Source organism: Ornithodoros turicata, chromosome 2 (assembly GCF_037126465.1).
Source record: "Ornithodoros turicata isolate Travis chromosome 2, ASM3712646v1, whole genome shotgun sequence".
NCBI lineage: Eukaryota > Metazoa > Arthropoda > Arachnida > Ixodida > Argasidae > Ornithodoros > Ornithodoros turicata.
Window position 1 is genome coordinate 7938460 of NC_088202.1, and position 12632 is coordinate 7951091.

At 47.3% G+C, this 12632-nt stretch overlaps 1 protein-coding gene across 4 annotated transcripts in view; it reads left to right on the top strand.

Moving 5' to 3' along the window:
- LOC135385169 (uncharacterized) overlaps nucleotides 1–12632 on the top strand; it is a 62747-nt gene that overhangs the window by 40214 nt on the left and 9901 nt on the right. For 3 of the 4 annotated variants that reach the window (XM_064614355.1, XM_064614354.1, XM_064614351.1), the window contains 3 exons: nucleotides 465–500; nucleotides 1706–1750; nucleotides 3017–3061. Coding sequence is in view for 1 of the 4 variants with exons in the window: in XM_064614351.1 (XP_064470421.1) it covers nucleotides 1736–1750; nucleotides 3017–3061 (60 nt within the window). In the remaining 3 variants the exon portion in view is untranslated. Of the gene's footprint in view, nucleotides 1–464; nucleotides 501–1705; nucleotides 1751–3016; nucleotides 3062–11035; nucleotides 11081–12632 lie in introns of those variants that run through there. The other variant, XM_064614356.1, reaches the window with a different exon arrangement.

Below are 12632 nucleotides of genomic sequence, written 5' to 3' on the forward strand. Positions count from 1 at the left end.
TATTCCGTTCCCCCGGTGCCCCCCAGGGTGGATGTTATTAAAGTTGACCAGAGCTGTACCCTTTGTGACTGAATAAAGCTCCACTACCTCCACTATACTACGCTTAAGACTGTACGCTGCCACTGCACGTCGCTATATATTAAGTTTTCTGCGACACACACACGATTTGAACTGCTGTCCCCACCTATGCAAGTGCAGTGTTGTGGTTCGCCACCCCTCTCATATTGCCATCTCTCTTCATTGACGCCCCTCTCATCCAGAGGCACAGTTCGGCAATTTCCATCCTCATAAACGTAGCTGTTATTTTGCTAAGAGAACAGGGAAAGGCGTGTAGGCGACATCACGATGGCTAATGCATGAACCGTAGATGCTTCTCGACTATTGCTGCTCGACTAATACATTTGTGCATGTTTCTTCACGTCTGTGCTACTTCTTAAAATAAAATGCATCCTCTCTTTATTTAGCGCCAGTGAGGAATGTTACCGCCATTTGTCCGACGGGTAAGGATACCGTTTATCGTCTACTAGTATACAGGGTGTTGCAGGTGGTAGTGACCCCTAGTGGCTAAAAAATCTAGGCGAGATAAAAATGTTTTTTGCCACCCAAACATGCAGTTTGCACGAGTGTACCATTAATTAGGCTAATAATCTTAATTGAACTTCACATAGGAAAGGTAACTTTTTTGCATTAGTTAGAAGGTTGATGGCCACAACATGTTACTACAGTCGTAATTCCCCAAGTATTCGACACCCGAAAACTCTGGAACCGCGTTTTTGGATTTCATCAGTTCTGGCACTATTGGCAAGGCCTGTAGACACTTGTGCATGGTAACAGCATGAGGAAAAAGGAAAGGAAAACTGCTTAACGCAGCCAGCAGCCGACGCCAGATGTTCTGTGTTTTCCTTTCCTCCTTCTCATACTGGACGAGCGGTTTTCCAACATTTCTCTCGCAGTTTTTCTATTTTTAATAGTTAGGGGTCACTCTTTCCTGCAACACCACGTATATATTGAGTGAATACGAAGTGGCAGGTTTCCACGAACTGTATTTTATACCTAGGGTATTTTTAAGTATTTTGGTATTTACTTGGGTATTTTGAGGTCAGTCTTACTCGTTGTCCAATAACAACTCCGCAAATTAGTGTTTTTTTGTCGATTTGATGCAATGTACGGCACGTTATCGGACGCGATAGTCCCTGCAAGGTTCATCCGCGATTCACTCTGAATCTTGTCTAGTATTTAGAACTTGCGGTCCGCTACCGGGGGGAAATCTGGCGAGTGCGGCAGGTTAGTTCGCCGCGTCAGTTAATGCAAGATGCGGCGGTGATGCCGGATGCCACCATGAATGACAAAAAGTTCACGGAACACGCGAGCGACGTAGTTTTTCTTCGGTGCGACACCCTAGCGGCTGGCGGAAGCGGGTGAGTTCACTGTTTCGGAGGGGTGGAAGCGTGCGCTGTTAGTGAGACAGAGCGGTAGCTTGCACACCGGAGCCACCGCTGTGTGTTGCCAGCAGCGCAACCTTCCATCCCTCCGAAACAGTGAACTCATCCGCTTCCGCTAGCCGCTAGGGTGTCGCACCGAAGAAAAAGTACGTCGCTGTGCCAAGTGGTCAAAACGGCACAATGTTTCGCCAGTGCCAACAACTACGAGAAGCCGCATCAACTATGTGTCGATTGACTAATCATGATTTTTTACACCTCCACAGTGATTACAGTGATCACGGCTGCAGATAGTCATGTGCCGCAAGAAAGTGAGTATCAATCTCTCTATTGTCCTGGAGAGTGTTGCTTGTGTGTTCGCTGGGTATAACCATGGTCTCTCTATAGTGTGTCTCTGGTCTCCTACTATTAGTTGTCAGGACGGCCGCATGGAGCCGCGCGGGTTAGTAGGAAGGGAAAATACGGCGCGCTCATGGAAGTGGGCATCTGCGTGAGGAAGCGCACGCAGTACTGTGCCCGGGTTAACAGAAAACACTGCTGGATGCACCCAGGGCTTCACCAAGATACGTGCATTATGTGTTGACGTCCGAAACATTTCAAGGGGATGCGATAGTTATAGCACAGCCTATACTCTGCGGGCGCCACATAAATTGCCATCGCGGACAGGCACAAACGCCGTCTAAAGTCGATTATGCTTATTGGGATGCTTTCTTTGCGCATTTAGTAAATTATGTTGCAACGGAGTGCGCGGTTAAGCACTACCATGTTCAAGATCACTATGTGCTGTCGCACTTGCCTCCGGCACGCACAAGTGATAACAGGTTGCTAGTTGCGAAATAAGCTGCCAAACTAAAGTGCTGCAACTAAGTCAGGTGTGATGCGATGCATCGTGCTCTCAAGGAAGAAAGGAATGCGGATACCGTCTTTGTCAACAAAATGAGCAATGTCAGCATGAATCAGTATCCTTCATCCACTGAATGCCTTCATCAAAGCAAAGTTGATGGACATATCGGTAGAATAAGGTTGGTGGGTCGTTCGGCAACGGGGAGGTCGACCAGCGTACCAGGGTGAATGTCTGTGAATTTCATGGTTTCACAGAAAAACACTTATGCTCATGTTGCAACAGAAAGTAGTGAGTCTTTCGCTCGAATGAATTTTGTCTCTCGTAATGCATAACCGCCGCAACGAGTGCGTTTCGTAAATGGACATTAATTTCTACACCAGGTCCAGGACTGTCACCTTGGTCCACGCTCAGCTCAAATAACGCTGGTGAGTAACAGACCCGCAATATATAATTTCGATATTTACATCGCCCCTGGCGGCGGCATGCCGAACGCCGTATCCCGACCCCACCCTGACATATCGGTAGAATAAGGTTGGTGGGTCGTTCGGCAACGGGGAGGTCGACCAGCGTACGAGGGTGAATGTCGGTGAATTTCATGGTTTCACAGAAAAACACTTATGCTCATGTTGCAACAGAAAGTAGTGCGTCTTTCGCTCGAATGAATTTTGTCTCTCGTAATGCATAACCGCCGCAACGAGTGCGTTTCGTAAATGGACATTAATTTCTACACCAGGTCCAGGACTGTCACCTTTGTCCACGCTCAGCTCAAACAACGCTGGTGAGTAACAGACCCGCAATATATAATTTCGACATTTACATCGCCCCTGGCGGCGGCATGCCGAACGCCGTATCCCTACCCCACCCTGACATGTCGGTAGAATAAGGTTGGTGGGTCGTCCGGCAACGGGGAGGTCGACCAGCGTACCAGGGTGAATGTCGGTGAATTTCATGGTTTCACGGAAAAACACTTGCTCCGCGTATAGGGCTGGCAAAAAATGCGTGCGCCTACCAATAAAGTCCGACTTTTGATTTTTCTTCTGTGCATAGTCTAAGGAACTACCTAAACATATAAAATTTTCGAGGCAAGTTTTTGGTGGGGTTTTTTAGATAAAGGCTTGCGAAATTCGTCATCTTTCGGTGGTATGGTGTTACTGAAAGAGGTATCACTTACGTTCCTGACAGAGTGGAGCAACAAATTATACACCATTCGATAGCCACATGAATGACAAATTAAACGACATAAAGCTCAATCTTATCCGTTTTGTACATCGTCCGCAAAGTTGCAGTGAATATGGTGCTTTTCGGCAATTTCATATTTTTTTTGTAGACGTACACAGCACTGCCAACGCACGATCCTGTTGTGCCCTAAGCGGTCTAAAGCCAGATCAAGAAATTTCTATAATGCGACAAGAAATAGCCTTGTAGCGAAGTCTCAAACCCGTGCGCGACGACATCGTCTTACGAGAGGCAGTTTTTTCCTCCTTTCCTACTTCCCGAACCGCGCAGCGCTGAGAATTCCTCAAGCGTTTATTTCTTCTAACTCACCGATGGCTTCAACATATATATTTTTCCCGTTCATTCGAGACATCAAGTGTACCAGATTGTTCGATTTGAGATTGAACTAGCCCCCTGTATCGCGTTGTGGTGAAGTCGATCCATTTCATGCATTGGGTATTTTTACAGTATTAGAATTTATTTGGGTATGTTTTGCAGTCTTACTCGTTGTCCAATAATAACGCCGCAAATTAGTGTAGTTTTTGTGCAATTTGATGCAATGTACGGCACGTTATCGGACGCGAGAGTCCCTGCAAGGTTCAGCTGCGATTCACTCAGAATCTTGCCTAGTACTTAAAACTTGCGGGCCACTATCGGGCGGAAATTTGGCAGCCGCGGCTGGTTAGTTCGCCGGCAGTTTAATGCAACACGCAACGGTGATGCCGGATGCCACCATGAATGAGTGCACGTTGGAACAAACGTTTACGGAACGGAACACTCGAACGACGTACTTTTTCTTCGGTGCGAAACCCTATAGCGACTGGCGGAAGCGGGTGAGTTCACTGTTTCGGGTAGGGGTGGGTGGGTGGGGGGGTGGAAGGCTGCGCTGTCAGTGACACTGAGCGGTAGCTTCCCACTTCCCAGGCACAACAAACCGACACCGGAACCTTCCATCCCTCCGAAACAGTGAACTCACCCGCTTCCGCCAGCCGGTAGGGTGTCGCACCGAAGAAAAAGTACGTCGCCCCCGTGCTCTGTAAACTTGTGCCAAGTGGTCAAAACGGCACAATGTTTCGCTAGTGCCAACAACTCTGAGAAGACGCATCAAGTATGACAATGAAAAAACGACTCGGAAGCAAGCGAGCTGGTGAAGATGTGAGGGGTGAAACCCCTAGTCTCGGGGTTTTACATTATGCAGCATGCAGACTCCGTCACGGAAGAAAGTGAGCACCAACCTCTCAGTTGTCCTGGAGAGTGTTGCTTGTGTGTTCGCTAGGTATAACCATGGTCTCTCTATAGTGTGTCTCTGATCTCCTACTATTAGTAGGCGTCAGGACGGCCGCTGCCGCATGGAGCCGCACGGGTTAGTAGGAAGGGAAAACACGGCGTGCTCATGGAAGTGGGCATCTGCGGGAGGAAGCGCACGCAGTACTGTACCCGGGTTAACAGAAAACACTGCTGGATGCACCCAGGGCTTCACCAAGATACGTGCGTTATGTGTTGACGTCCGAAACAACATTTCAAGGGGATGCGATGGGAAATCGAGTTAGCCGAAGTTTTCGTATCGAGCAGCCCCTACCTTGGCGGTCTGGCTACGCCACTGCAGTACTCTACGAGAAGTCACGCCCTCGACATATTCTTGCCTGTTCATTCAACTATTCATGTAGGTTAGGTTGGGTTGGGTTAGGGGTCCCCACCCCCCTTTGCCGTGAAGGACCTCCGACGCCTCTGCATCGAGCCACAAGATTGATCACCTGTGGGACCATGCAAGCGATGATTTCAGGTTTTTGATGATTTTCAGCGAGGACCGTGAACTTGAGAATATGTTGATGTTATCGAAGAGACTGCTTTCATGTCCGCATGGTCCGACAGGCAAAAGTGAACTGTCGAATGACAGGTATCGCTCATGGTTTAGCATGGGAGGATGTCCGCGTAAAAGCGCCAAGACCTACGAGGAACTCAACATTCCTCTGTCAGTGAATTTGATACAGAAACAGATTTGTAATTACGTGGAGGAAAGCAAGGACTATTCTCACCAACGACACGGAGAGAACACCACTGGAAGTGCTAGTGAGCGAAAGGCCGCCAATCCTGGGGACGACGTTTCATTGTGCTATCGCGTTGCTATCGCGGGCATTAAGGGAGGAAGTTCGGGCAACGGTTACTAATATCCCGCGCGATCATATCTCAGCAACCAGTGCGCCTCATTGCGCGCCAGACCTCTCCCGAAAAGTGGACGAGTCTTGCCCTGTCGCGATGATATACCGGTGCAAGGGTGTTGCGTGTAAAGGAAGTTGAGGTAATCTGCAAGAAGGGAGCACGAAAAGCACAATACGTAAATGGATTGGATGCATTAAGCTTTGTGTGCCGGGAGACACCGTAGACAGGAGGCCGTATATTTGCACTTTGCGCTCGGCGACATTAGTTTCCGCCACAAATGCGATATCAGTTCCGGACCAATTGCACCTCCACAGGAACTGTCTTGAATCCAGGAATACGATTTCTCGGGGGCACAGAGCATCGACTAGTTACTGACTGAGAATGCGTTCAGAGCCTTTGCCGATCCTAAACTTCCAGTCTCGGCTGGACCACAGCGTCAACACCTGCGTCTTCGTCCTGCGTGGCTGTGAGGATCGTAGCTGAAGTTCGAATACCACCGCTGTGGCAATACATTTGATTTAGTATCGCATCGAAAAAATAAGCCTATGCGTCATAGAGCGGCACGAATCATTGAGCGTCTGTGGGATGAAATACAAACCGAAACGCTGCCTTGACACAGAATCGGGCTTCTCATCTTCCATCGCCCGAAAAGCAAGTGCTAGAATATGGATTTGGGGCGTTCAAACAGGGAGCGCTGTCGTAGTGCATCTGCGTGCGTACAGGTTGACGTACACTTCGGGAATGGAAAGGAACTACTACGCATAATCACACATTCGAAATCTCCATCGGGATCACTCGTGTACAGAAGCATGACAGGAAGCATTTATAACGGATAACCAAACCCTGTTATGTTATGTCCAAATGGTGAGAGACAGCTCGTACAGCTCAATGCCGGATTGTGATGGATTTGAAATGAACCGCGGAAGGAAGCGGACAGACATGCCTCGCGAACAGTCCGGCGATACTGACAATGCTTGGAATACAGGGCTTCGGAAGGCGGAGCGCTGCGGCCTCTGCTCTTGCCTAATAGATGGCGCATCGGTAGCGCTCGGCTCGGGATATGCATGGGGATATCTGAGCCGCTGCTTCTTCCGGTAGAGCTACGACCTTGAAGCCTCTGCTCTCGCGTAAGAGATGGCGCAACATTGGCGCTCGGTAAGGGCACGTGTGGTCGCCATAACTTTGAGCCTCGACCTTGAGACTGGCCGGTAACCTAAATTCCGATGACGCGGCGATAGCAAACCATAGTGCGTAGTTTTGACGATTATGCTTCATGGATGTGTCATTACATTACCAAATTTTCGGCCAGTTCGACGTTTCGCTCCGCTCTTATGCGTGAACATTGTCTCAGCTCATGAAAAAGGAAAGAAATGTTGCTGCTTTTGTTCAACTCCTCGCACTGAAATAAATCATTTAAAATAATTGTACTATGTGTTTACGCAAGTATGTAAAAAAGAAAAGAAATGTTGCTGCTTGTTCTACTCCTCACACTGAACTAAACCCTTTGAAATAATTATACTGTTTCTTTTTTTCCCTTTTTGTAAGTAGTTACGGAAGAAAATAATTGTACTGTGTGTGTTTGTGTGTGTGTCTTTTTTTTTCTTTTTGTAAGTAGTTACGGAAGAAACTAATTGTACTGTGTGTGTGTGTTTCCTTTTTGTAAGGGTTCCAGGACATTTGGTCGAACGTCGTTTGGTCGAAAGCTGTTTGATCAAACACCGTTTGATCGAGACGGCAGCGGTCGTTTGATCGACTCTTTTCTTCGTTCGCTTGTAGCGTTGATGAAACAACAAAAGAAAGCTTCAGTTCTAAATGCTGTTATCCTAAGGAATATTTCACTCTGTGTCATCCGCTCGCCCATAAACACATTCCTCATCCTAATCCACTTTTTCGCATCCAGAAGGCGATCCGATGATGTGCTGAAACTGCGTTTGCATGAGCTTTGAAAGTAAAATTTGACGTTTAGCTCCACTCTCATGTCCTCGTGGCTGATACTGCCTCAGCGTATTGCTAAAAGAACGCGCAAACATTTCATTTGGTAAAATGCTCCGCGAACTGGGAAATTTTTCCTACGCCCACGCTAACGTGAGACATGTGGTTCGCTGCGTTTTTGCAACATATCTGCCGGAAATATGCAGAAGGTATCAGGACCTTGGGGAATTGCTTCTTAGTCTTGTCACGTTGTCTGTGTGTTCTGTTTCATGACCGCTGCCGTTTCGATCAAACGGTGTTCGATCAAATGGCTTTCGTCCAAATGTCTCGCGTTCGATCAAACAGCTTTCGATCAAACGACGTTCGATCAAATGTCACGGAATCCCTTACAAAAACGAAACAGTTTCTTCCGTAACTACGTACAAAACGAAAAAGACACACACAGTACAATTATTTCAAATGATTTATTTCAGTGCAAAAAGTAGAACAATCAGCAACATTTCTTTCCTTTTTACGTTCTTCTGTACTTGGACGAAAAAACGAAACACTTCCGTAACTACTTACAAAAAAGGAAAAAAAGAAACAGTATAATTATTTCGATTTAGTTCAGTGTCAGGAGTAGAACAAGCAGCAACATTTCTTTCCTTTTTACATACTTCCGTAACTACTTGCAAAAACAAAGAAGACACACAAACAGTACAGTTGTAAATGATTTATTTCAGTGCGAGGAGTAGAACAAGCAGCAACGTTTCTTTCCTTTTTACATACTTGCATAACTACTTAAAAAAACTAAAAAGAAACACACAGTACAATTATTTTAAATGGTTTATTTCAGTGCGAGGAGTACAACAAAAGCAGCAACATTTCTTTCCTTTTTCATGAGCTGAGACAATGTTCACGCATAAGAGCGGAGCGAAACGTCGAACTGGCCAAAAATTTGGTAATGTAATGATCCATGAAGCATAATCGTCAAAACTACGCACTATGGTTTGCTATAGGGGCGCGCGCCTGGAGTTTAGCGGAACGACGCCAGCGCCAATTTCTCCCCTGTCGACGGAAGGCGAAAGTACCGTCCCGTGTATGCCGGAGTGTGCTGCTGGGCGATTCCACGCGAAATGATCCAGCTGACTTGCTCGGCCAGAAACAATTTTTTAGCAGTCGCTAATAGTGCAAAACGACCACACCACGAAACATTTCTTCCCAAATCTCAATGTGGCGGGTGCTAGACACGAGCAAAGTTCGCAGCGCTGACGAAAACCGTGCCTGGTGTGAACGGCAGGTGTGGCTCATAGAAAGCACCTAGAACTGTGTGGTTTTCTTTTGCGGATAGAGGAAACTATGCTCTACACAGCATCCAAATCCCGGTTGTCGTGCTGTAATCGGTGCAGGTATACAGAGGCCGAAAGTTTCGCAATTTTCCTCCTACTTCGCATTTTTTTGTGGACAATCAAACCATTAAATTTGAATGAATATTTTTTTCCTTCCAAGGCACCAAGGAATACTTCAACAGGAAAGATTGCCAGACACGTAACTTTCATAGTCATTGCAGGAAAAAAAAGTGTGCGATTTTTCCAAAATTCGCTACAATCGAGCGTAAAACACGCAATGAAGAGGTCGGAAGATACGCCTGAAACCAACGCAGTTTTATAGAACGAGCCTTCCTTTACAACATATTAAAAAATCTCGAGGGTGTTTTTTTGTATACAGGAGAAAATAATTTTTTTATAGTAGAGGGTATTACGACCACAAAAAGAAAAGAAAAAGGCCAACAAAAAAAAGCTGTCACCAAACTTCATCCGCACGGGCGACTTCCTGTCTTTCGTTCTAACAGTGAAAAACCCGGAGCGGCATAGCTTTTGTAGCGAGCACAGGTCCTCAGCGTCCGTGCACTCCAGTCCAATAAATGTACCCCAGTGCAGTGAATATGTCTCTAAACCCTATGGAACATAATTTCAGTGGGGCTTTAAAACAACAGTGTTGGCACGAGACTGTCCTTTTAACCACTGAAGTTTCAGAAACACACCTTTGGCTTCCATTTATTTATTTATTCAGCATCATTTATTCAGTTGTTAGAACATTGCTACAGAATAAAGCAAATGTTGATATTCAGATAATATAAGCTACAAGTTTATTCGGTCTCACTGAGCTCATTGAGGAGATATGTAAAGTAAAAATACTCTAGCTTTGGGATTAATTCTGAAAGAAACGAGTCATCCCGAGTGACTACCACAGTCTGTGCCTCCTTCGGACTGTACACAAACAAAACACCCTTGGACAGGTTGAGAACATATAACTGGACTTGGATTTGAGTGTAGTAGCAATGTTGATTCCTTAGTGATACCTGTCCATCACACAGCTCTAGATATTCTACCAAACGTCGTGCACCAGCTTCAAAAATAACGCTCCTGTGAAGTATGCTTCCACATTCTCCACCTTGCCGAATCCACAAAATAGACGCAACATTGCCATAGCTAGGAAAGCACGGCGGCACAACGCAGAAGTAGCCGTTCACTTGCTTTCCCTGGAAACAGCTGCGCCTATGGCCTGGCTGGCGCGAGACGGTAATTACTCCGCCACCGCGAGTGGCGCTGTACGCAGTGAACTTACACGCCACCTGGCCGAGGCGTTTCACCCTATCGCCGCGTCATCGGAATTTAGGTTACCGGCCAGTCTCAAGGTCGAGGCTCAAAGTTATGGCGACCACACGTGCCCTTACCGAGCTAGAGTCACTGTACCCGGGGGAAGAGTATCGCATTCGCTTTCCCCGTGCCGCCGCCTCGCTCATTCGCCGAGGCGCGTCACGTGGTGCCCTTTCCTCCTCTTTGCTGCCACCGCGAGTGGCGCTGTACGCAGTGAACTTACACGCCACCTGGCCGAGGCGTTTCACCCTATCGCCGCGTCATCGGAATTTAGGTTACCGGCCAGTCTCAAGGTCGAGGCTCAAAGTTATGGCGACCACACGTGCCCTTACCGAGCTAGAGTCACTGTACCCGGGGGAAGAGTATCGCATTCGCTTTCCCCGTGCCGCCGCCTCGCTCATTCGCCGAGGCGCGTCACGTGGTGCCCTTTCCTCCTCTTTGCTTCCAACTTCCCGGCGGGTCTACGGGGAACGCAATAGCTGTGACGCATGTGCGTGTACGTTCGTGTGACGCTCTTGCGTTTTTGTACGTGAAATGAATCCCAGAGAGCTGAGGAACTACGAACAACCATGCCTGAATGTTGTGCAGCAACGGGGCAGAGTCAGGCAAAGCCTTTTTCTGCATTCCGACGGGTAAAAGTGACGGGACGCGTCGATCGGCACAGAATCGGCCGGAAGAAGCATTTGCACACTGTATTGAATAACAGTTAAACTGTGCGAAGAACAGCCTGGCGTATCAAATTAGTGCTTCTCGGATCTTCCCACTGCGTTCTCTGTTCTGCGGTTCTAACAAAACGCCACTTTCAGGACCACTTCACACGCGACGACTTCGAGGACAAGGAGAATCGATAGGAAGAAGCTGAAGTGGACGGCAGTCCGAAGCATTTTTACATACCGGACACCTATCAGGCTGAGGAAAGCTCCTATCCCCCGTTCTTCGCACCCTCCAGAAAAAGGGTGTTTTCTGTTGGGCGAAAAACACCCTTTGGGGTGTAATCAAGAAGTGTCATAACTCACCCCCTTAAGGGTGTACGTGAACACCGTGCGCAGAATTACACCCTTAAAAAAAAAGGGTGTTTGCGCATGTACGCAGCACGAAATTTCAGTTTTCTGAGCTGCCAGCAGCTGCAAACTGTACATCCGTGTGAAAGGACAAAGAGCGAAATGTTGTAGGATTGCACACCCCAATTTCAATTGCAAATTTCAGAAAAGTACGTCACAAGCAGTACAATATACACTCTAAACCCAGTGACGGATAGGTGCCGCCTGATCAACTGGCACATTTCTCAAACAATGCGCTAGATGACTTCAAGAGGCCTGCGAAAGCTGCCGGTGCTCTGTGCCCCCTGAAACAACTGGTACGACACCCCTGCTGACGCCAGGAGCCACAGTGTACCTTACGTATTAAAGGAATACTTGTACCCATTAATACGCGAGATACATTATGCCTCTCGGGTTCCCTAACATAAAATGACCTCCACGTTTGGAAAAAAAAAAGAAAAAAGAAAATGCACCAAGGACATCCCAATTGAAACACCAAATTTTATTGCCGTGCACATACCTTTAAATTGAATCCCGTACATCATCGTTGGCCGAATGGAAAGCATACACGGTTCACTAATCCCAACACACACATATGGAGCACATGTTGCATGGACAGACAACCTCCGATGAACCAGGCAGTACTCCAAACATCGAACACGCAGTCCTCGGAACTCCGAACAGGCACTGCACAGCTCAACCAAGATCATTCTTAGTGACGAACACGACAGTTCCTCAAACGAAATGGCCGATGAACAATTGTCCAAGCTAGTGGCACCATACACACTTCGATGCGAAGCAGTTAGTTTTGCACGCGTGTATGTGACCGTTGAGACAGGAAACTACCTGTGAAGAAACCGAAGTTAATATCACGCTGTTATTGTTCAAACGTGAATGCTAGAATAGTACAGCATTTTGCGACTCACGTCCTTGAAGTTGATACAGTCCCACGTGCACCTATAACGAAAGAATACAATTAGCCTCGCTTGTAATGTACACATCACTTCACCAATGTAGCCGATCTCTCCTGCCGCCATTTGCAATGCGTCCACTGTCTGCAACAGAATGTACTGCGATGGTTAAACACAAGTAAAACGCGGGCGTCGTACGTGGAATCCCAGCTAGGTTGACTTACCTTAAGCAAACATTAAGCCTGTACTGAAAAAACAAGGTTGTCATCCTTCTCAAACGCGAGGTTGCACAGCACACAACAGGCAGGAAAGCAGCGAGGAATATACTGCGGAAGAATACGAGGTGCCACTGGTGCCACGTCACTCCTCACGGCGGGAGCGCGCAGCAACGTAGTACGCTCCAGCGAAGGCACACATACTTAGCCTGCACACGCATTATTCAACATGCACAA